This window comes from Mugil cephalus, chromosome 10 (assembly GCF_022458985.1).
Source record: "Mugil cephalus isolate CIBA_MC_2020 chromosome 10, CIBA_Mcephalus_1.1, whole genome shotgun sequence".
Lineage (NCBI taxonomy): Eukaryota > Metazoa > Chordata > Actinopteri > Mugiliformes > Mugilidae > Mugil > Mugil cephalus.
The window spans coordinates 22,355,924-22,376,419 of NC_061779.1; the positions used below are offsets into that span (position 1 = coordinate 22,355,924).

Sequence of the window (20,496 nt, forward strand, 5' to 3'; positions counted from 1 at the left end):
GTAACATCTAGTGCATACCAATAATACTTTTATCGAATTAAACCTATATCATATGTGTTTTAGACTTTTTTTGATCCTCTCCTTAATAATGTTCTGTATATTCCTAATTTCTTCTGCAGCTTGAGCAATTTATACTAACGCTGCTTTGTGCTCTTTCAAAATAAATAGATAAAATAAAACGATCGGCACTTCACTTTTTCGTTAATATCTCCCTCAATAAATGGTTCAGAGGTTCTTTTTTTTTCGAGTTGCCTCTGTAAAAGTCTGCCACCGCCGATTGAGAAAATTGAGTTTTAGCGCCCCTCCGCCCACAAAGCATCCACCTACACACACACCAGCACACGTGTCTTCACATGCAAACCTGTGGCGCACACAGAGAGCTTATTTTGTGTGTGTGTTCTTTATAAAGAACCGTTTTGGATGTGTTGGAGGATTTGTGTTTGTCCCGTCTGGAAAAGGATTAAGACGTGAGTTTAAAGCCAAAACACCTAAAATGTATCATCAAAACAAGTGAACTTATACCGTCAGAAAACAAAGGAATTTGTCTCTCAGGGTTAGGTTTGTCTGTACATGTAAAAACTGGGCATGTCACTATATATGGATGGTAATATTCCCATGCAGATTTTTGACAAATTAAAAATACTTTGACAAAAGTGCAGAAATGAGTCTTCATCTTCAGCACATGAATTACATTAAACTGCTTCGGCACACAGCTTCAACTCCCCCATGTTTAAGCAGAATGAATGCAGCTGATGGAGGGACTTCACTATATCATAGGAATGTTTGTGCAGGGAAATGTGTGCGTGACTGAATGTACCCAAAACAAGCAGCACCTCCACCACCGAGGTGCAAAATAAAGAGCGCTCTAAACGTGGAAGCAACTATTTATAACCATTTCAATTATTGAGAGCCCGATTCTACTCTTTTATACTTCAAAGCAGACGCAGACGCGCGCGCGCGCGCGCGCACACACACACACACACACACACACAGGACTGCGGGGGAGACCGATGCAGGCATGTAGACAGCAGAGAAGGCACGTTTGAGTTTTTTTTTTCCCAAATGTAGATGCCAGAAACCACAGGCTAAAATTACCCTCTCGTCACTCTGCCTCAGTACAGATATAGGTGAACACAAATAGAAGGAGGAAAAAGGAAAGACAGGAGGGTGAGAATGATAAATGAGTTGAATGAGTGGGTGAGCAGAAAGAATGAGAGGGGGAGAGAATGTTAAGTTCGGAGAGGGTTTTGATTACCAAGTCGAGTCCCCCCCCCCGTGAAAAAAGGAAAATCGGAAGCAGCAAGATGGAGCCGAGCATTGTCTTCATTCCCCACACAGGTTTGCAACATTAAACATAACCACTTGATTTGACATAAACAAGAACAAAAGTTCATAGTTCCAAACAAGTTTATGATAAAAATCCAATGAAACAGCATCATTGATTTATACAAAGTAGCATAGTCCGCCAATTCAAATTAAGCTCTAATAAAAAAAGAAAATAAGATTAAATAAAACGGTAGAAACAAATCAATTCATCAATATGTTGCAAAACACGAGGATCTTCATCTTTTTCCTACAAACATCTGACAAAATATTCATCAGTTACAACTTAGCAGTTTTTTGTTCCACAAAAATACACAGAATAATGTTTAAAATTTAAGGAGAGAGAGAGAAAACGTATTTAGATTTACTATCACCTTGGCAAAGAGGAATACAGGGAGTACATGTTGAAATGGCAGGTAGAAAAGTCAGAACCCGCAGTTTGATATTCTGAAACCATCATCCTCTCCAAAAACAAACAAACCAAAAATTGAGGAGACCAGTTAAAAAAAAAAAGACACAAAAAAAAAAAGGAGTAGTTGGTAAATAGTCCATCTCGGTAAGGAAAAGATCCTGATGTGATGCAGTTCAATGAGCAATATGCCAAGAGTGTGTGTGTGTGTCTCTCAGAAGATTCGGCCTCGGCTCCTGTTGCCTCTCGCCCCGAAGCCTCGTCCCCGTCCTCCTCTGAAGCCACCGCGCTGCTCTGGAGGTGACAAAGCGTTCAAAGTTCAGCAATAATGCAATAACTTCTAAATGCATCTCAAACATCAAATCATCTTCAGCATTTCTGTACTGTAGTTTCTTGTAAGGCAAAGACGCCAAAAACACTGAAGCTGCACAGCGCTTGAGTTTTGAGTAGTGATGCGTGAGGTTGTTGGCCAGATCAGTCCAGACTGAAAGATCTGATCACCTGTTGAATTGATCACCATCCAGATGTTCAGAGGTTCCATCCCAATGACTCTGGTGAACAAGTTTTCAGTAACATCTATTCTACCTGACGTTACGTTCATGGTTTGTTGCGGTGCATCGACTAGTTCCGCCGTGTAAATGTGTCAGTTTGTGTGGAATAGAAGAAGCTAGAAGAAGGTCTTACAAATGAGGCCTACTAGAATGGACAGTGTAAAGCTGAAATGGTCTACCACAACATCACAACTTATGCGGGAAAAACAACAGACTACAGCAAAGACGCAAATGGTTGAATGCCAGTGCATTTGCATCATGCAAGTAGCTCGTTTTTGCAAATATCGATCTGTAAAACTAAATGACGCAGATTTCCATCAACATTGCAGTATCTAACTTGGGGTAAAGTCTGCTGCAGATAAATAATACAGCTGCATTTCCAATTACAATGGCCATTGGCCAAAGTAGTTCACTCTCAATTAATAGCAGGAGCAAGAATCACATCTTTTATGAACCAGCTTCTCCACTCAGACATGTAATGTCACAATGTGTTATGACCCCATCGCTGAATAAATGCTTAGTAATAAATTAATCAAATGAACGGACTATTTCAAAAATAATCTATAGAGCAAAGGGAAAAATAGTCAATAAATGAATTGACTGAAAAGTCATCTCTCACTGAAGCCCTGGTCTGCAGACACTGAATCAGAATCTACTTGGGTGTTTCTTGGACCTTTTCCTCCACAACTGCCATGAGGTCACATGTACATCTCGTTAAACATTAGAATTTTTAAATGTTTCATTTTTTTGCTGCGAGGTTGAGCTGACACTAGAATATAATAATCTACAGACCTATTACAGGTATCAGAAACTCAAAGGGAGTAAACAAAAATGGACAATAAAAGAAAAAAAAAAAAAAAACACTACTCACCATAGGTAAAATTGCCAATGGTGGCGCTGTACTTTCCGCTGGGTGGGTTGTAGATTTGCCGTGCGTCCCTTCTGGGCTGAGGAGAAATCTGTTTTTTTGTGCTGCCACCGGACCCCATCTCCTCACTTGACTGACGCTTGGGCCTACATATGAGAAAAAAATAAATTAAAAAAAGCAGATGAAGAATAAACAGATTAACACAGGAACACCACATGTACAGTATGTCATGGACTGGCAATTTAAAGGTGTTTATATCCCCTTTGATTAGAATAACATCGGTGGCAAGAAGTGGGAGCAGACTTACGCTACTGCCTCTGCCTTTTGGACAGGTTTCCAGGACAGAGTGACTGTGCTCTTGTATGATGGAGGGTTGTGGAAGAGATCCTGTCATGAAAATAAAGGTTATAATATTATTTTGAAGAAGGTATATTGGTTCCAACCCCATTCAACGGAGGTTATAGCCGACAGAAATGTGCTGAGTTACTGAATTTAGTATTAATGGCAAGAAAAGAAAATGTTTTAACTAGGGCTGTCAAAATGAACATGTTAATGCAGATAATCCATCATCATAATTAATCTGTTTAAAAATTTATCTACAGCGCAGAACGCCTGAACGTCTCTGCACGTTTCAGGCATAAACGGTCAAGGTATTATGCACACTCAGCAGGAAGTTTTCTTTTCACCGAAACACTCCTTAAAATACACTTATAACACCACATTAAGAAAAAAACAAAGACAAAACAAAGACAAGCTGGCAATGCCGGCTTGCAAATACCTGGGCACTCCTACAACAACTGTTCACGTGAGAGACTTCTCAGTTGCAGCAACATTGTAAATAAGTGGTCAGCTCTCCTCTCGGACGATGTCAACATGTTAGTTTGTCTTAGTAATGGGCCACATTAATGTGGATAAATGTTTAAAAAACATTTTGTTGAAACTGTTAAAAGTGTTAAACACGTCAAGTGCACATAAATTGTTGTCTTTCTTGTTTGTTCATGCAAAATGAAATGTGGCTGATATTTAATCATGATTAATTCACAGCAACCCTGTGATTAATCTGATTAAAAATTTGACAATCATTTGACTTCACTAGTTTTAACATACGGCAGCTTACAGTAACTACACAACAGAGTGCAGACAGTCCCAAACCAGCTAAAACTGCAGCAACTTTGAGGGGAAATCATTTGACACCATGTGAAGTTATATAGCTGTTCTTATTTTTCCGGCCGCCCAGTGTTAAAGAGCAATCCCCAGTACCTTGATGAGGACGTTGATGTTGTTTGTGATCTTGAGGGCCACGACTTTGATCTTGTTCTGATTGCATATAAAAAGACAAGTTAGTCGCCGACATGTTTCACAGGCGCACAACTTGTGATTAAGTCATACAGGTGAGAGAATAATCAAATGACAACCGACACTGTTACCTCTTCTGTCTTAAGAGCATCTCCTGTCTTTCCTTGCAGTGCTACTCGCAGCTGTCTGATGTAAACCTGCAGACCTCTGGCAAAATACTGCAACCTGTTGACACAAAAAAACACACTGAACTTCATGTGGCAGTTTTAAGACAAAATGACCAAACCAAATTTATCTGTAGGCTCAGATTTGATCATCTAAATCAACCACAGCATGGATGCAACAAGTTTTTTCTTTTTCAACTGCGACCACTCCCTCACTTGATCTTGAAGTCTTTGAGCCGCTCAGCATCGACTTTGTCGAGGAGGAAGTCTGGCAGCTTCTTGCCCAGTTGGTGGAAGCTGAAGAGCAGACACTCTACGTAGCTGAACTGCAGTTTGGGTTCCTCATTGGCAGCGTTCTCACCGTTCTCCGCCTCTTCTGGTGGCAGTGGCATGAATTCCTTAAAAAAAAAAAATGTTAAAAGGTGTGAGTGGAGTCTTTGATACCCCCTTTTTGTGGCAGATGGAACGAACTAGAGTATGAGAATGTACAGTTGTTTTCTAGCTGATGATTACTACAACTTCTGTATTTTATAGATGACACTTGTAAAAAAGTGAGATTTTCAAGTCACACCCACTACACTATGTTTAGGTTTTCACTTCTCTCGTATGTTAGACCATGACTGTGCAGTTTGTTCATATGACACAAAGTGAAACATTTGTCTCAAGAATAAATAAAAAGTCATAACACAAAGTTGACTGCTACAGTTTTTTGATGACTGGTGGGTGCATTTACCCAATCAAACATTAGTGAACCGGACAGTATTTAGGACGCATGTGTGCAAAAATTTGAAAGTGCAAAAACAAAATGCTAAAAGAGCAATAAATCTGTCATTGTGTGTTATGATTCTAGTGTATTTCCACTTCCCCTGCATTATAATAGAATAAGTTATTCTTACCAGTAGTTTGGTGAAAAGCATGTTGAGGTTGGCCTCCAGCTTTTCCATGTCTCCACAGAACGGACTCATCTCAGCCAACAGCTTCAGCACCTACGTACATACAGAGAGCTTGGCTGAGTGCGATGTGCATGGCCGATGAAAAACAGTGTTGTGTGGTGCAGACTCAAGACCCATTAACATGCAGTTGGCTGACACCTAAGACAGGTGGCTGTTGTGCCAACTTTGTTTACTACTGACCAAATGTCAAATGTTGGGAGTATTCATCAAGCTTCTCTCAGTACTCAGTCAGACTGAATGAATCCAGGTCAGGGAGATAGTCTTACCCTGAACATTTAACATCTGCAGTGTCAATTGGGCATCTATCGTTCTATACCTTCTTAACTTGACTGGGGTACATAATATATGATGCCATTTGAGGTGAAAACACTGCTGATCTGATTTTGTTAACCTCCTAAGATCAAAGTCAAGTAAAATAAAGGCTGGGAATCATAATACAGTGTATTTGGTGGAAGGCAGTATTGCAAAGCATAGTATAGGACAACAATCAGAGTGGAAGCAGAAAAACTCACCTCGAGCTGAATGTCCAGCTCAGCTACAGGACTTGTCAGGGAGCTGAGGTTGGGCAGGACGTGTTCACAGAAGTAAGTTACAAAGCGAGTGGAATGGACATTTTTCTACAAGACAGGAGAAAGAAGTTTACAGTATTATTACAACATGATCGCTCGTAAGAGGAATGTGATGGTACATGGTATATGCAAGAAGTATTCAACAGAATGGAAATACAAATTTTTCTACTATTTTCACCAGATTCACTATGAGCTTAAATTTGTTACTTTAACGCAAATGTTGCATTTCCTCGGATTCTGTATAAAAACAGGCTTCAACACAGCAGCATCTATGGCATTTAATAGTACTCCACGGTGTGTTGAAACATGGGATAGTGAAGTTGAGAGGATTTAGACCGTTCCTCTGTTAGCGTCTGTGTAACCCCTACTGTAATGTTAACAAATGATCAGCTCTTATTAAAAATATTACATTTCAATGTTTCATGAAACCTTCTGTGGAAATTTTTTATTTCTGGCGTTTTCGGATGATTTCATCTTTGCTCTGGTTTTACTCACGGAGAATAATGGAAGGGCCTGGCGGGTGCACTGCAGCAGGCGGTCCACGGTGTCGGGGTCGGCAGGGTTGAGGGCCTGCTCCAGGAAAGCTTGCTCCACCACCAGCTCCACCAGTTGCTGTCGGCCATTTACTGTCTGCAGCACCCGCAGACCCGACACAACACGCATCAAGAGCACAAACTCCTCTCCTGTCACATCTTCCAACACCTTGGGGAAGAGAAGATAAATTTTATCACCGTGCATCAGCATTGTCTGTTTTTATACACATAGCCTAACATCTAGTAAATGTTTTAATATTATTTTGGTGATCTAAGTGAACACGCCAATAAACACGCTGCAGCAGACAGCGTGAAATGCAATTGATAAGGAGAAAATATTCTATAGACACATGCTCAGCATGACAATATATTACTACCCAGAGGAGCTCCAGGGAGATGGGCGATGCGTTCACATTATCTGATCGATCCGTCTACTTGTAAAGGCTGTCCATATAAACCAACTGTATGCAGGGTTATACTTTCAACACAAAAACCCAACAAATGTCCCTGTGAGGAAGAAACAGATCAGCTGAGCCCCAACACAGCCCAATTCAAATCCATTAAAAGGTGATTCAATACCTCTGATGAGACTGACAGAAGAGTGAGAAATCACTAATGATAAAAACTATTTGCAAACCTTCTTTGTCTCAGCAAAGACGTAGTCCTCCACCTCCTTTGTCATGATGTCCTCTGGTAGGGTTTTCAGTTTAGTGGACAGAAACTTGATGGCCCTTTCTCGCACTATGTCTTCTCCCTGCAGGATCTGAGAGAAGAGGCCTCCGAGAGTACCTAGATGACAAAAGACATCGAAATGAGGGATTAAAAAAAATAAAACTTGTTCCAATCTGTGTCTATGGCCATGAGCAGTTACTTGAAAATAAACAACATGAATAACTAGATTATTTTTCATTTACATGGCCAACATAACTCGCCAGTAAATAATCACTTACCCTTAGCATCCATCTTGAAGATAGAAATAAGAGCTGCATTGACTTGGTTGAACTCTGCTGTATCATCTAGAAGAACAAAGAAAAAGACACGTTACCACAAAAAATCATTAGTGATTAACCAACAGCAACTCTGAATGAGAAGGGAGTATTGGAAAGTCTAGTACCTGTCTGAAGGAGCTGGGTGAGAATATCTGCAACTCTGACAATGTTCTCGCCAGTAGCAAACCGCGGGAGCTCCTTGATGGCTTGTCGTCGAATCTGGACAAAAAAAAAAAAAAAAAAAAAAACAGAGTTAATTGCCACATTGGAATAGAAGTGATGACTGTGGATACATTCAGTCAACGGGGGCAAATCTTGTGTTTCGTGTCCATTTATACTCACAGACACATCCTCGTCTTCACAAAGATCAAGCTGGGCATTAATAGCTGCATCGGCCAGTTCTGGAAAGCTGCTGAAGAACTTGGGAATAAACTGTGCTGCCAGGCGCTTCTCCTTGGGGCCACCTTTCACACCATCCAGGATCACCTGGTAGGCATCTTTGTGCTGCGGAAAAAAAGTACATCTATAAATAAAAGTATTTAACAGTAACATTACATTTCAAGCCTAACTTCACATGATAATGATGCGAGTCTTGCGGCGCTCACTAGAATAATGGCACATACTGATAAACCTCGAAGCGATAGGTGCTTCTTGATGCAGTAAATTCACCTGAGTGTTACCAGTCTGTGGATATACTTTGAAACAAGTTGGTTTGGAGACATATTAGCCCCTGCCTGTGTTTGAAATCCCTTGTGCGGGAGTTTTAACAACACTGAGAGGAGACGTTTGAATCACAAAATCTGCACAAGGAGAGAGCATGAGAAAAAAGGTAAGAAATCAATGTTTTCCTGATTTTTGGAATCGTGGGGTCTCCTGTGTTTCATTTGCCTATAACTGAACAACTTATGTGTAAGAAAGGTACTTAATGTGAAGTCAATGATAACCCATAGTGCGAAATAACAAGAGTCAAAGCTCCTATCGACAAGAATACGTCCTTCATACGAAGTATGTGTTTGAATCAACCTATGCTAATCAGAGTCCCAGTTGGGTTTAAAGTGTAGGTAGGCAAACAACAGAATTAATACTCTAACTAACTTAAAAATGACCAATGAAGTAACGTTACCGCCTGTTATAGGGGTCCCTATAACAAACCGATCAACATTGGCTAAAGCTAGCTATAGCTAGCTTAGCATACAGGAACAATGTTATGTAAGTCAGCTAAGTTAGCAATAATGAATGGTAAAATGAGGCATGGTGGCAGGGGAGCAGAAATCCCCGTTCCGTGCGATTTAATTTATTTATATTTTTAAAGATGCCCTTTATTTACCTGACTGAGGTTGTCCTTAGCATCTGCAAGGACCCCGTAGCTACGGTAGAGATCCTCGATAGTGACCGCCATCAGCGTGCGTCCGACTGCCTGCCACTCACAGATAAGTGCGTTGATAAAACCACAGTAGAAAACCCTTCTCGGGGCGCGTTTGCTCCGCCTCAAGAGAGTCTACAACAAACAACGCCGTATTACCGAGAAATATGTTTTGTGAAAAGGACACGGCAAGAAGAAATTTCGAGAAACCCGTGAATGAACAACCCCCTACTGCCCGTCTTCCCGCGACGATCTGTAGCGTGCTAATTGCTTCGGAACAATGAGTGCTGCGCATGCGCACGTTTAGCGAATCACGGGAGGGCCACGACACACCTGACACAATGTGCGCAGAGTGGGTGCGCAATCGAATCACCAGTTTCGCACACGTTCGATGTTTTTTGTGGAATACCAAATCAAATAAACTGATGCAGAAAATACTTTAAATAAAATATTTATTGATATTCTACTCTTCATGTGTAAATCTTTCTCGTAGTTGTTTATTTTAGGAGGACAGCTTAATGCCTGTTGGATGTTCAACTTTACTTGATGGTTGTAGTACTGGGTCTTGAAGAAGCCTACTTCAAGAGGTTTCAAAATGTTAATCTCTAGATTACATATTTAACCATCGATTAATTTCACTGATATTTACTACTTGTCTTTCTTCTGCCAGGTTCACCTTCTTCGTTTTCATTTGTCTTGTAGGTTATCACTGACAGCTAAAGATACAAAAGATGCAGACCAAAACAAAAAAAAGTGAGAGCAAACTTTTTATTTGAACTATTTCATCACAACAACAATTCTGTACAAGCAATTTCCCCTTCCAATAAAACGTATCTGGCATGAAACAAACATTGTTTCACAGGAATCTGATTCCTGCTCCAAACTGGAACCCATCACATATCCTGAAAGGAAAGCAGAAAATTTTAAATTGCTATCAAGCCAAACCCAAAATTTGCAGAGGGCGGGAGCAAATGCATTAATACCTAATGCATTTGCTCCCACAACATGTCACCTGAAAGAGTCACTATAATGTTAGCATGCTTGTGCTTATTGTTTGAAGTGAATTACTTTACAAGGTTCACAGAAAAAGCTGGTACATTGCTGAGTATTTACTGTGCTTGGTCTGTGCTGTTTTTTTTTGTTGTTATTTCTTCACTTAACTAACAACAACTAACATTCAGCATCTATATAAAATGATGTTTTGAGTTAACAAATGTATCTTAAATTAGATTCAACTTTATTGTCACTGCATATGTACAGGTACACACATTTTAAATGTAGTTTAAATGTGTTTTAAGTAAATCTAACAAGTGAAATTCAAAAAAAAAAAATCTACCTAAATCAACCAGCCTTACCTGTCTCCACTCTGGACTCCCATGGGAATGCAGTAATTAAGCTCCAACCTGGCAATATTCCCCAAACGCAGCACAATACCCAATCCGTATGACCAACGGATGCATTCTGCCAATTTCTTCAAATGAGCATGTGGCCCCTCACCTGACGAAAACACAAGAGCACATGTGACCTCAGTGAAACAGAAAATAAGGGAAACTGCAAATGTATGCATAAAAATTTGAGCTCTAATTTGCTCAAAGACAAAACCATGAAATTCATACTTGGATAAGATAAAAGTTTCAACTGATCCTATCGTAATTATAACATCTTAGTCTTAAATGTCAAGATCGGATCAGTAACACACAAATAACACAGGAGTTAATTTTATTTTGGCTCCAACTGCTCACCATAGTTGAGGTTACAAAGGTTTCCAGCATTGAGGAAGAAGTGGGTCCTGAAGAGGTCACCGAAGCCTCCCCGGCCTGGCCTGAAGGGTAGAGGGGTGTATAGGTGGAGGCCTCCAGCCCAGTAGGCCTCTCCTCCCAGGTAGTCACCTGCCATACCAGTAAAGTCAGCGCACTATTCTTCAATCAACAATCAAACTTTAGTGTGGTTAGCAAGCACCTAAAAAAAGAAAATCTAAAGTCTCACCTTCACTCTGTGGGCCCATACTATACATACTGAATCCCCGGACACTGGTGGGGCCACCAAGGTAGAACCTACCAAAATAAATAAATAAATAAATATAACACAAAGAAAAGTTATGAGCTGTCTGTGAATCGCTTAGTTTTAATAACATAGTTTTTATGGCTACAGCTTGTCTAGTTAAGAGGTTTTTAATCAGTTAGGTATGTTGCAGAGTTAAAGCAGCGTCATGGAGGCACATTGTGTTAGGCAAACAGGTGAATACTGATGCTCTGCAGACACGTGGAAGCAAGTTGCTGTAGTTTGGACAGACAAATTCATAATAGTAATATGAATATTTCACATTGTATTTGTCCCAAAATGGGGAAAATTATTTTTCTGCATTTGACCCATTCATTTGTTGACACAGTAGTGTGTACACTTGGAGCAGTAGGCTGCCACTTGTCTACTGCGCAGGGCGCAGATTGAGGGTTGGGCATGAATTTGGCCACCTCACCCACAGTCAGCACTGTCAGCAACAGAGGCAGAAAAGTTTGATCCAATAATATCAATAAAGGATGTGATACAAATACTTTAAGATTCAGTGTGACATAACATGTGTAGGGGGTTATGCTGTCGAAGGCATTTATGCCTGTGTTTTGGTGTGTCTGTATCGTTATGCAAGTACGCCACTGAAACACTGGGCGGCGACTGGCCAGCTGCGTTGGGTTTCACTTCACACTTCACAAAGTGCCGACTCAAACTGAGTGGCTCACGTTGGAGTTGAACCAAATAAATGCAGATTAGCTGTCACCGCAGCACAGAAAATAGAGAAGTCGTCTGAGAAGACGGTGTGTATGAGCCTGGACAAAAGAGAACTGTCTTTGGTCACCTGGCTGACGAATCACTTGAACAAGGAAATGCATTTCAGACCAATCACAGATGTCACAGTCCATGTCACCACGATGTGTAGTTACACTTTTGGTGCATGTCAGGTTATGGCATAGGGTCATACGTAGGAAGTAGGAAGATGCTGTAGCTATGCTGACTAATTGAGGCAGTATGTTAAATCGTGCATTTGACATAATAATGTTATTGGCCTTTTGCACTGTATTTCCATACCTGTCTGCTATACTTGTTGGCCTGTCACCAATGGGTAGAAGCAAACCGCCCCACAGTGAGGCAGAAAGCACCTGGAGGAAAAAGTCAAAGCATTCAGTGAAGCTGACTTGTGCAAATCATGACAGTAATAGACATAAGGAAAATGTGTGCCTGAGTAAATAATGACTGTACCATTCATTTGTTTCTCATTTAGTTCAATCTTCTGCCAACAGGCCATTTTCACAAATGACTCAGTGCAATGCATAACCGGAAGTCTTTATTTGGCATTTAAGTATTGCACATTAATAATATAACACTTGTGTTCTTGCCTGGTAACACAACTTAAAGTAAGCCTGTGTAAGTGCCTTCCACTCCAAAATTTGCAAAATGGTTGAAATGTAGAACTCTTAATCTCACCGAGTCCCAGAAGAGTGCTTTGTTGAGCTGGATCTCAAAGTCCTCCTTTAGGAAACTGGCATCTCCCCCAGTGTATCCAGCGAGTTCCTGCACAAACAGAAAACATTAGACTTGTGTACAAGATGAGAGATGTTGTTTTTAGATCTGGAAAGGAACAACAAACCTGATGGATCTTCAACAGACCACCTTTCCTCGGGAGGATGGAGGAGTTCCTCGTGTCGATGACCATCGCATGCTGAAAAACAAAATTACTCTATTAACAAACCTGCTGTAAATATCGTTTTATTTCTATTCCAAGGAAATCAGTCATTTTCTGCATTTAATAATTTAAATTTACAGTTTGTCATCTTCAACACAATGTTACTGGAATCTGGTTTTCACTGTAAAATATATAACCGGACAAATACCGAAAGTGAAGACTTCAAGGAGTGGCCGCTCTCCTCCCGGACGGCAAAAGATGCAGTGCGAGCCAGACAGCCCAACTCTCTCCACACTCCTTCCCACTTCAGGGTTTGGTTGGTTTTCCACACAGGGAACTGTGAGTGGTGAATTGGTCATAAGACACCATTTCACCATTTTTGCTTTATTACAGATGTCATTTTTTAAAAAAAAAAAAAAAAAAAAGAGCATACAATACATCAAAAAAGATAGTTGTTGTTTTACAAAAATGTGAATGTCTGCCAGTACAGTTTTCCCAAAGATGGATTAGTATTTTGCCAAAGACAACTTGTCTATATCAAAGACAAACTATTTCTTTCTTAGGAAAAAGCTAATAACCTACCAGGACATTTCAATGCTTTGGATGTGCTTTCGTATTAAAATACAACCTAATTGTCTAATTTCACTTGACAAATTCACCACAACTCATTGGAAATAATCATTTGAACGTATAAAATGTGGAAAAGACAAACGTAAACGCATATTTACGCTCATTTCTGCAGAGATGCCTCGATCCGTCTCCCTCAGTGAACTCCACGGAAACTGACCTGTTACTTTGTACACGTTGAGTGAAATACTGTTGAAGTTGAAAGAAGAAAAGAAAAGTCAATATCCTGCTAGGACCCCTTTGCAATTATAAGAAACACGCACAACTACTGCATATATTTGTGTCCTTTGTTTCTGAAATGTGCCACGTTGGTTCTCAGTGGTACTTCATAGCCTTCATATGTAAATAAAATGTTTCTAAAAAACTAAACTCTTTAATGAAGTTTGTCACATCTTACTTGCGTTCAAAGCGTCCTGGTTGAGGTTTGAAGAAGGACAGGCCGTAGGACGTTTCTTTGGTGCCATAGGAGAACTGGAATGTCACTTTTTCTGCCCGACCAAATACATTGGGTAACTTCAAGCCCAGTACCTGAAATGAAAGAGAATCAATGATCTAATCAGGGTTTTCTTAATATTAATATAAACATTAATATAAAACTTCACATGTAAAATACATCAAATGTAAGACAACTTTGTGCACAAACAGATTTGGTTCCAGGTAAAAAAAAAAACAACAACAACTGAATAAGCAGCTTCATTGAATGAAAGTATCTTGCTGAAATTGGAAATTATTTTTACAGAAGAAACTAGAAAGTCATTGTATTGAAGCCACTGTAATGTTGAAACTAGATTAGGTTCAAAACATCTGGTAGCAGATGATGGTAATAAGCTATTATGGCACCCACCATGCTTCCTTCATTATTTCCAACCATGGTGTTGTAGCTTCCCGTCATACGTCTCAGCTCTGTGACTTCAAAGGTCACATCGAGGCCGTTAGGAAGAGCATCCTCACCTAAAGACAAGAAAAAAATAGGCAAACTATTGATGAAATATGTTTAGTCTGAAATAATGCAGCTGAACCAAAATAAATAAATAAATGAATAAATAAATAAAACTTTATGAATCTGTGAAAATGTCCTGCTCTGATGTGTGTTAAGACTCTCAGTCATCCTGGTCATGGTATAGCCAGTTTCCTAGGGTTAAGCAATAAAATCTGGTCTGATCTACGTCCCGTAGGTTCAGGCTCAGCTGGCAAAGTAGACTGTTGCAGGGATTTTACCCAGACAAGACACCTAACCCGAAACTGGTGCCCAGTGGAGTGTGTAAATAGGTGAATGATAAATAACTATTATTTTAGACTATATTGTAATCCTTTCCTGATGACTGCAAACCACTAACTTTAGTCTAGGTATGAAAAAAAATCTACTTGGACAGTGAATGTCTGAACAATGTCTTCAGCAGGGACAAGAACGGTACTGTGATTGCAATTAGTTAAAAAAAAAAAAACTTTTGTTAGTTTGAAAGTTAAATGAAGACAATTTTTACATACATAGACACATACAACTGACTTCATTTTTACTGCCACAGTGAATCAAAGTGAATGAAATGAGAATGACGTGGGCAGAGAACACGCAGTGACTGACAGTACCTCGTGAGGTGTCAATAACAACTTCAACCTTTCTGAAGATACCAAGACGTAGCAGCTTCTGTCGGGCCTCGTGAGACTTTCGCATCACCTGCACGATAAAATGAACCATGTGTACACGGCCACTCACAACTTGAATAAGTACGAATGAGCCATTTTAACGTGCCCCTACATCAATGAGGTTCTTTGCCTGGAAAACTTCTGAAATTTCATAAGTCAACAGGTCCTCCTTGGTTCTTCCAAGTCCATCTATGTGCACTTTTTGAACTACAACCTTTAAAAAGACAGGAAACACAAAAAAAACAACACGATCATAAATGGTTGGATATGAATGGATGGACACAGTCAAACAGCCAAAATAAAATAAGGCAGTGTTCCACATATAAAACTATTTCAGGTCCAAGCTAAACCATTCCTGCTGAATCTGTGCTGCATTTCAGATTTCATTGTCTATCATACTGCACTAAAATAAATCTTACATCCTTATTTTCAAGAACTTCTTGCTTTGGCTCCTCAATTTCTGGAACATCAATATCATCTGGTTGGACTCCCAACTCTGGCCCGTGCATGGGCAGAGGGTCGAGGCTCTGCAGAACAAAAGGTGAGAAAAAAACATCAAAATCACAATTGCTGATATTGTGAAAAAAGGGAAAACATAATGGCTGTAAGAGACACATAATCAGATTAGAGGAATCTTGACTAAAGTATTCAATGACCAAAACCTGTAACTGATTGATTTTTTATAACCCGACTTATCAATTGAGCGTGTTTCAGATGTACTATACAAGGCACCGTGATGAAGGGAAACAAGTGACAATCCAATCCAAACTTTTAAACCATTCAAAACGTGTTTTGATTCATGACACACTCATCAAATATACACTGATCAGCCATAACATTATGACCAACAGGTCATATCATGGCACTTGTCAGCGGGTGGAATAAATTAGGCAGCAAGTAAACATTTAGTGTTAGATGTGTTAAAAGCAGGGGAGAGCAATGTTGACAAGGGCCAAGTTGTTGACGCTTGGGTCAAAGCATCTCCAAAACTGCAGCTGTTGTAGCGTTGTCCCTGTCTGGGGTGGTCAGTCAGTGCTTATTGAAAGTGGTCCAAAGAAGGAAGATCTGTGAACCATCACCAGCGCCACTGATGCACATGAGGAGTGAAAGCTGAACCGTGTGGTCAGATCTAATTTAAGTTACTGTAGCTCAAATTGTTGTCAAAGTGACTGCAGGCTCGGGTAGAAAGGTGACAGAAAACACAGGGTACCTCAATTTGCCAACTCCTATCCACTACTGAAACAAACAGAGGAAGAATGCATGGTCTGTTGAGTTACGTTTTCTATTAGTTCACTTGGAAGACTGGACATGTGTGTATCGCTGATCTTGGGAAGGCATGGCATTAGGATGCAAGGCACGACCCCTTGGCACTGCTGCGGGAGTACGCTTGGTCTGCAGCAACGTTCAGGTGTTGGTATGTATCAAAGTAACATCAACAGAAATACCACGCACTAGGTTTCTAGAGGAAAATTATATCATGATGAAACACATCACAGGCTGGTGGTTTAAATTTTGTAGCTGATCGGTGAATACATTAGGATCAAGGGAAATGGTGCATGAGGAAAGAGGGATTAAATACAGTATATGTTCACACCACAGCAGGAAAATGAAAGGAATGAACAATAAAAAGAGCAAGAGAAAACTAATTAAGAATCAGGGGGAAACTGGGTATAATGCAGACGTTCAAGGCTTTTCACTTTATATGTAAACCCTTCAGATATGACCTCAGTATTTGTGAAAGCACTGCACTAGAAAATAACGACTAAGTAAGACTGTGTTTACACTAATTACAGAGAGAGCTCTGACGACGAGACAGCGTGGGGGCTGCAGCAATACTACAGTGAATAGACACCACTAACATCACGTATTAACATTGAGTCGTGAAGGAAAACGGAAACTACCACTTTTTAGCCGTAGTAAACGGAATCTCGTGTCAGAGAGCAGCATGCCTGAGCCTCGCTGAATGTACAGCGTTGGCCTTTCCCTTCACAGTAGCCGCTCTGTCAGATAACTCACTGAACACACTGAGAGGTCAAAGTCCTAGCTAACACAGTCACTGGACTTTTTCTTACCCTGGCATGGACGGTGCCCATGCTGAGCTCCGCTTGGTGTTTTGCCGGTAAATACTACTGAAACTGTGAGTGACAAAAAAGACGAACTAATTTAACCTACAAGTAACCGGAGAAAGGCGAGCAACCTCCGTATAAGGAAGCGGCCATGTCACTTCCTGGCCACGCCTCCTGCTGCTGCTGCGCGTTCAACATCACAACGCTGCAGAGAAGAGAAACGATCAAATGCACAACACCACGATTCCTTTATTTCCTTTTCACGATTTCTGCTACTACATAATACATTTAAACAACAACGAGACAACAAGACTGTAATGTTTTTGTAACAGACAAAGGGGAAAACATTGTGCTTTGTTTTATTGTTCTTAATCAAAAAAAAAAAAAAAGTAAAAATAAAAATAAATGGATACAGAATATGAAACATTTCCACTGGCAATTTGACCATGTTGGATGGCTAAACATTTCCCCATAAGAGCAGCAAAGGGGGACGTATCCTTCAAAACTGAAATAATAGACTGTAGGATATAATGACGTACCAGCAAAAAAGTTTAGTAGCAACTAAAATATAACATTCTTATATTATAAAATACATTTCTCTACATAACATAACATAACATAACATGACATAACATAACATAACATAACATAACATAACGTTATAACGTGAGTAGAAGGGATCGTTCACGATTGTGAATATGTTGCTGAGTATCTCTGGAGACCTTGCATCCTGTAACAGCAAAAAGAGACAAAAAGTAACCTCACAATATGGCAAATTTAATAATGTTAGTAATTAGTTTCCTGTCAAGCTGCTCTTACCCTTCTGTTTTGAAGGTCTCATGGGTTATTTTGTCTTCATTAACACCTTCAGGACATTCATTAATGTCTTTTATGCCCAGTGTGGTTAGAGCTGTATAGGGAAAGAAGCTTTTATGACTATCTGTATTAAGTATCATTATTTTCAAAGTAGTATTTCTGTAAAGATGTTATGATTTCCTATAAGATCTTATATGTAATAATTTACAACATAACAATGGATTAACAAATAGGCTTACGTTTGACATATTGTAAGTATAATCATCTCAAGATATAGACTGAAAAAAATAAATACCACAAATAAAAACTGATTGATTTGCCAGTATGAATAACCTTGTACTTAACTGTACCGACAGTGTGTGCTGTGTCAGTCCCTGTAGCCAAAACAAACAAAGTTTCAAGCACTCACCCTGCTTATATTGAGCAAAAGTAATGTATTTCTGATTTGCGGGGTCCATTATTCCAAAGACTGTATCCAGGTTTGAGTTGTTGAACAGATTTGGTCCTTTCATACCATTTTGCTGAGAAATCTTCAGTTGCTCCAGCTGTTCGATAAGAAACTCCCTGGGATTATCTGAATGAAACAATCAATAACAATGCATCAAAATCATTGTGTTTAACAATGATAGAGGTGAAATCCTTGAATACCGGTAATTCAGGGAGGAAGGGAGGGACGGAGAGACAGATAGATAGATGATAGATGTTGTCACCTCTTATTGTATGTTTACAACCCCTTGTTATTATAATTATATTTTAGGTTATATACCTCTTTTCTATGTCTTACAGAATTATACAGTCAAATGCCATTTTATTAGGATGATCTAGCTAAAATGAATTAAGACTATGTACAGTCATGTAGTGAACTCCATAAATTAGGTTTTGTGCAATAGAGCACCACAAAGAATAGCTTAAGGTTGAACCAACGCCGCGATTTTGTTTCAACATAACTAATTTACGGATTACAGATTTATTGCTGTGTGACAACATTGAGTTCATTTCACCCAATAAAGAGATTTTCTGCGTGATCCATGGATAGTGTGTAACCATTTCCTCATCTTTTCTAGACTCCTCAAGAAGAGTCAAGCAGATGCAGTCCAACAGAGATCCAGTTAAAAAGCTATGGATTTATGTTAAACCGAAAACTAAAAACAACAGAAACTGTTATTGTGTCATTAGCGCTTCAGACTAGTGAGAGCATTATTTTATATAAGCTAGCAGGCTAACTTTCCCAAAAAGTAGTTTAGCACAGGATGATAGTGTTTCTTCTGTAACAGACATGAAATAAGCTCTAACCAGGTCTGTAAAAAAAGAGCATGCTGGTCAGGTTGTCCATCATCTCGATAATTTTGTGTTTCTTCAGATATTCAGCGGCGTCTTTTTCTCTCTGCGTCGCCATCTTTCCCAGTTAACTTCTGTTTAAGCGCGTTGCTATGATACACCGATTTCAACGGTAAATGCGCGTGCGCACCTAGTATATACAGTCAATGGCGCGCACACGTTTTCTTCTCGTATATATCATGTATTTATCTATTCTTGTAAAATGTGATCTAGATATTTCCTTTTTTATATATCCAAGAGTGTAAAACTCACTTCTATTGTTTAAATAGATATTTTTGCAAAAAAATGGTATGTGACTCTGTATAAAACACCACAGACTGAGTTAACTGAAAAAATTTTAGTTTGATATTTTTAATTTGAAATACATTTTAAAATTATTTTCTGCTTGATGTAAATCATCAACTCTTAATATGTTTATAATACAGCATAGTTACTTCCTCGACCCCTTGGAAAACACATACACATTCAAAAAGGATAAAGAGATGTATTTACAACAGACAAAAATGATTGTGTTGCACATAAGCTCCCTATACTGGAAGGCTAATGGCAACAGTGGTGTTACATTTCATTCGTTGCCTCTTTTTTTCCCATTAGAACAAGTGCAAACAGAAAATATTTATTTCGAGATATCCCAGAAGCTCTGCGATAGGATGGCGACCTGTCCAGGGTGAACCCCGCCTCTTGCCCGATGCCAGCCGGGATGAGATATCCCAGAAGCGATTCCAAGGGAAACTGAAGACGTAGGTGCTGGGAAAATTTGAACATTGTCTGTTGTGGATATCACACAGAGGAAGTTTTCAGTCTGCATTTTCTTGTGATCTAAGCTTCTGTATGGCCGCAGCACCATCTTCTCTGAGTTTGTAGCCTCTCAGTTCTGTCCGAAGCTCACCAGGTTTTGGTGGGACTTCTGGTATACTCTGAAAAATAAATAGGAAGCACTATTAAACACATATTAAAGATGTAGGACATTTTAACATAAGTCTTCAGTAATGAATGTGATTGGTTAATTAAATTACCAACAAGTGCACTAGAGGGTCAACAATGAGGCGATCCCCAAAACAGGGATGATTTACAGGTGTAGGCTGCTGACATTTCTACCCCATCATTTCTGACTATTTTCGCACGCATTTGGCTAGAGTCAGTATCCCTACTGGTAGCATGGGGCAATACCTGGACTCTACTGGAAGGTTAGTGGCCAAACAATCAGAAACAGACTTCATGAGGGTGGCCTGAAGGCCTGATGTCCTCAAGTGAGCCCTGTGCCTACTGCTCCTCACCGTGGGGCTCGACTGGCATTTGCCATAGAACACC

The 20,496-nt window shown here is 39.7% G+C and overlaps 3 protein-coding genes across 3 annotated transcripts; all 3 read right to left on the reverse strand.

Moving 5' to 3' along the window:
* Positions 1-1,389: 1,389 nt before the first annotated feature.
* api5 (apoptosis inhibitor 5) lies at positions 1,390-9,304 on the reverse strand. The gene is made up of 14 exons (XM_047597004.1): positions 8,983-9,304; positions 7,998-8,159; positions 7,781-7,874; positions 7,617-7,682; positions 7,304-7,455; positions 6,629-6,835; positions 6,077-6,181; positions 5,508-5,597; positions 4,828-5,009; positions 4,579-4,672; positions 4,412-4,468; positions 3,459-3,538; positions 3,155-3,297; positions 1,390-2,026 (listed from the first exon to the last, which is right to left on the reverse strand). The coding sequence occupies exons 1-14, from the start codon at positions 9,052-9,054 to the stop codon at positions 1,947-1,949; spliced, it is 1,584 nt and encodes a 527-aa protein (XP_047452960.1). The 5' UTR covers positions 9,055-9,304; the 3' UTR covers positions 1,390-1,946.
* A 468-nt stretch (positions 9,305-9,772) lies between these two features.
* samm50 (SAMM50 sorting and assembly machinery component) lies at positions 9,773-17,203 on the reverse strand. Its single transcript, XM_047595268.1, has 15 exons — positions 17,038-17,203; positions 15,385-15,492; positions 15,078-15,179; positions 14,909-14,996; positions 14,166-14,272; positions 13,719-13,849; positions 13,423-13,510; positions 12,903-13,031; positions 12,659-12,730; positions 12,496-12,582; positions 12,100-12,170; positions 11,005-11,072; positions 10,761-10,907; positions 10,374-10,515; positions 9,773-9,920 (listed from the first exon to the last, which is right to left on the reverse strand). The coding sequence occupies exons 1-15, from the start codon at positions 17,056-17,058 to the stop codon at positions 9,875-9,877; spliced, it is 1,407 nt and encodes a 468-aa protein (XP_047451224.1). The 5' UTR covers positions 17,059-17,203; the 3' UTR covers positions 9,773-9,874.
* A 181-nt stretch (positions 17,204-17,384) lies between these two features.
* Positions 17,385-19,428, reverse strand: si:dkey-42p14.3 (EF-hand calcium-binding domain-containing protein 10). Its single transcript, XM_047597037.1, has 4 exons — positions 19,141-19,428; positions 18,257-18,421; positions 17,851-17,941; positions 17,385-17,761 (listed from the first exon to the last, which is right to left on the reverse strand). The coding sequence occupies exons 1-4, from the start codon at positions 19,241-19,243 to the stop codon at positions 17,716-17,718; spliced, it is 405 nt and encodes a 134-aa protein (XP_047452993.1). The 5' UTR covers positions 19,244-19,428; the 3' UTR covers positions 17,385-17,715.
* Between the last annotated feature and the right edge of the window lie 1,068 nt (positions 19,429-20,496).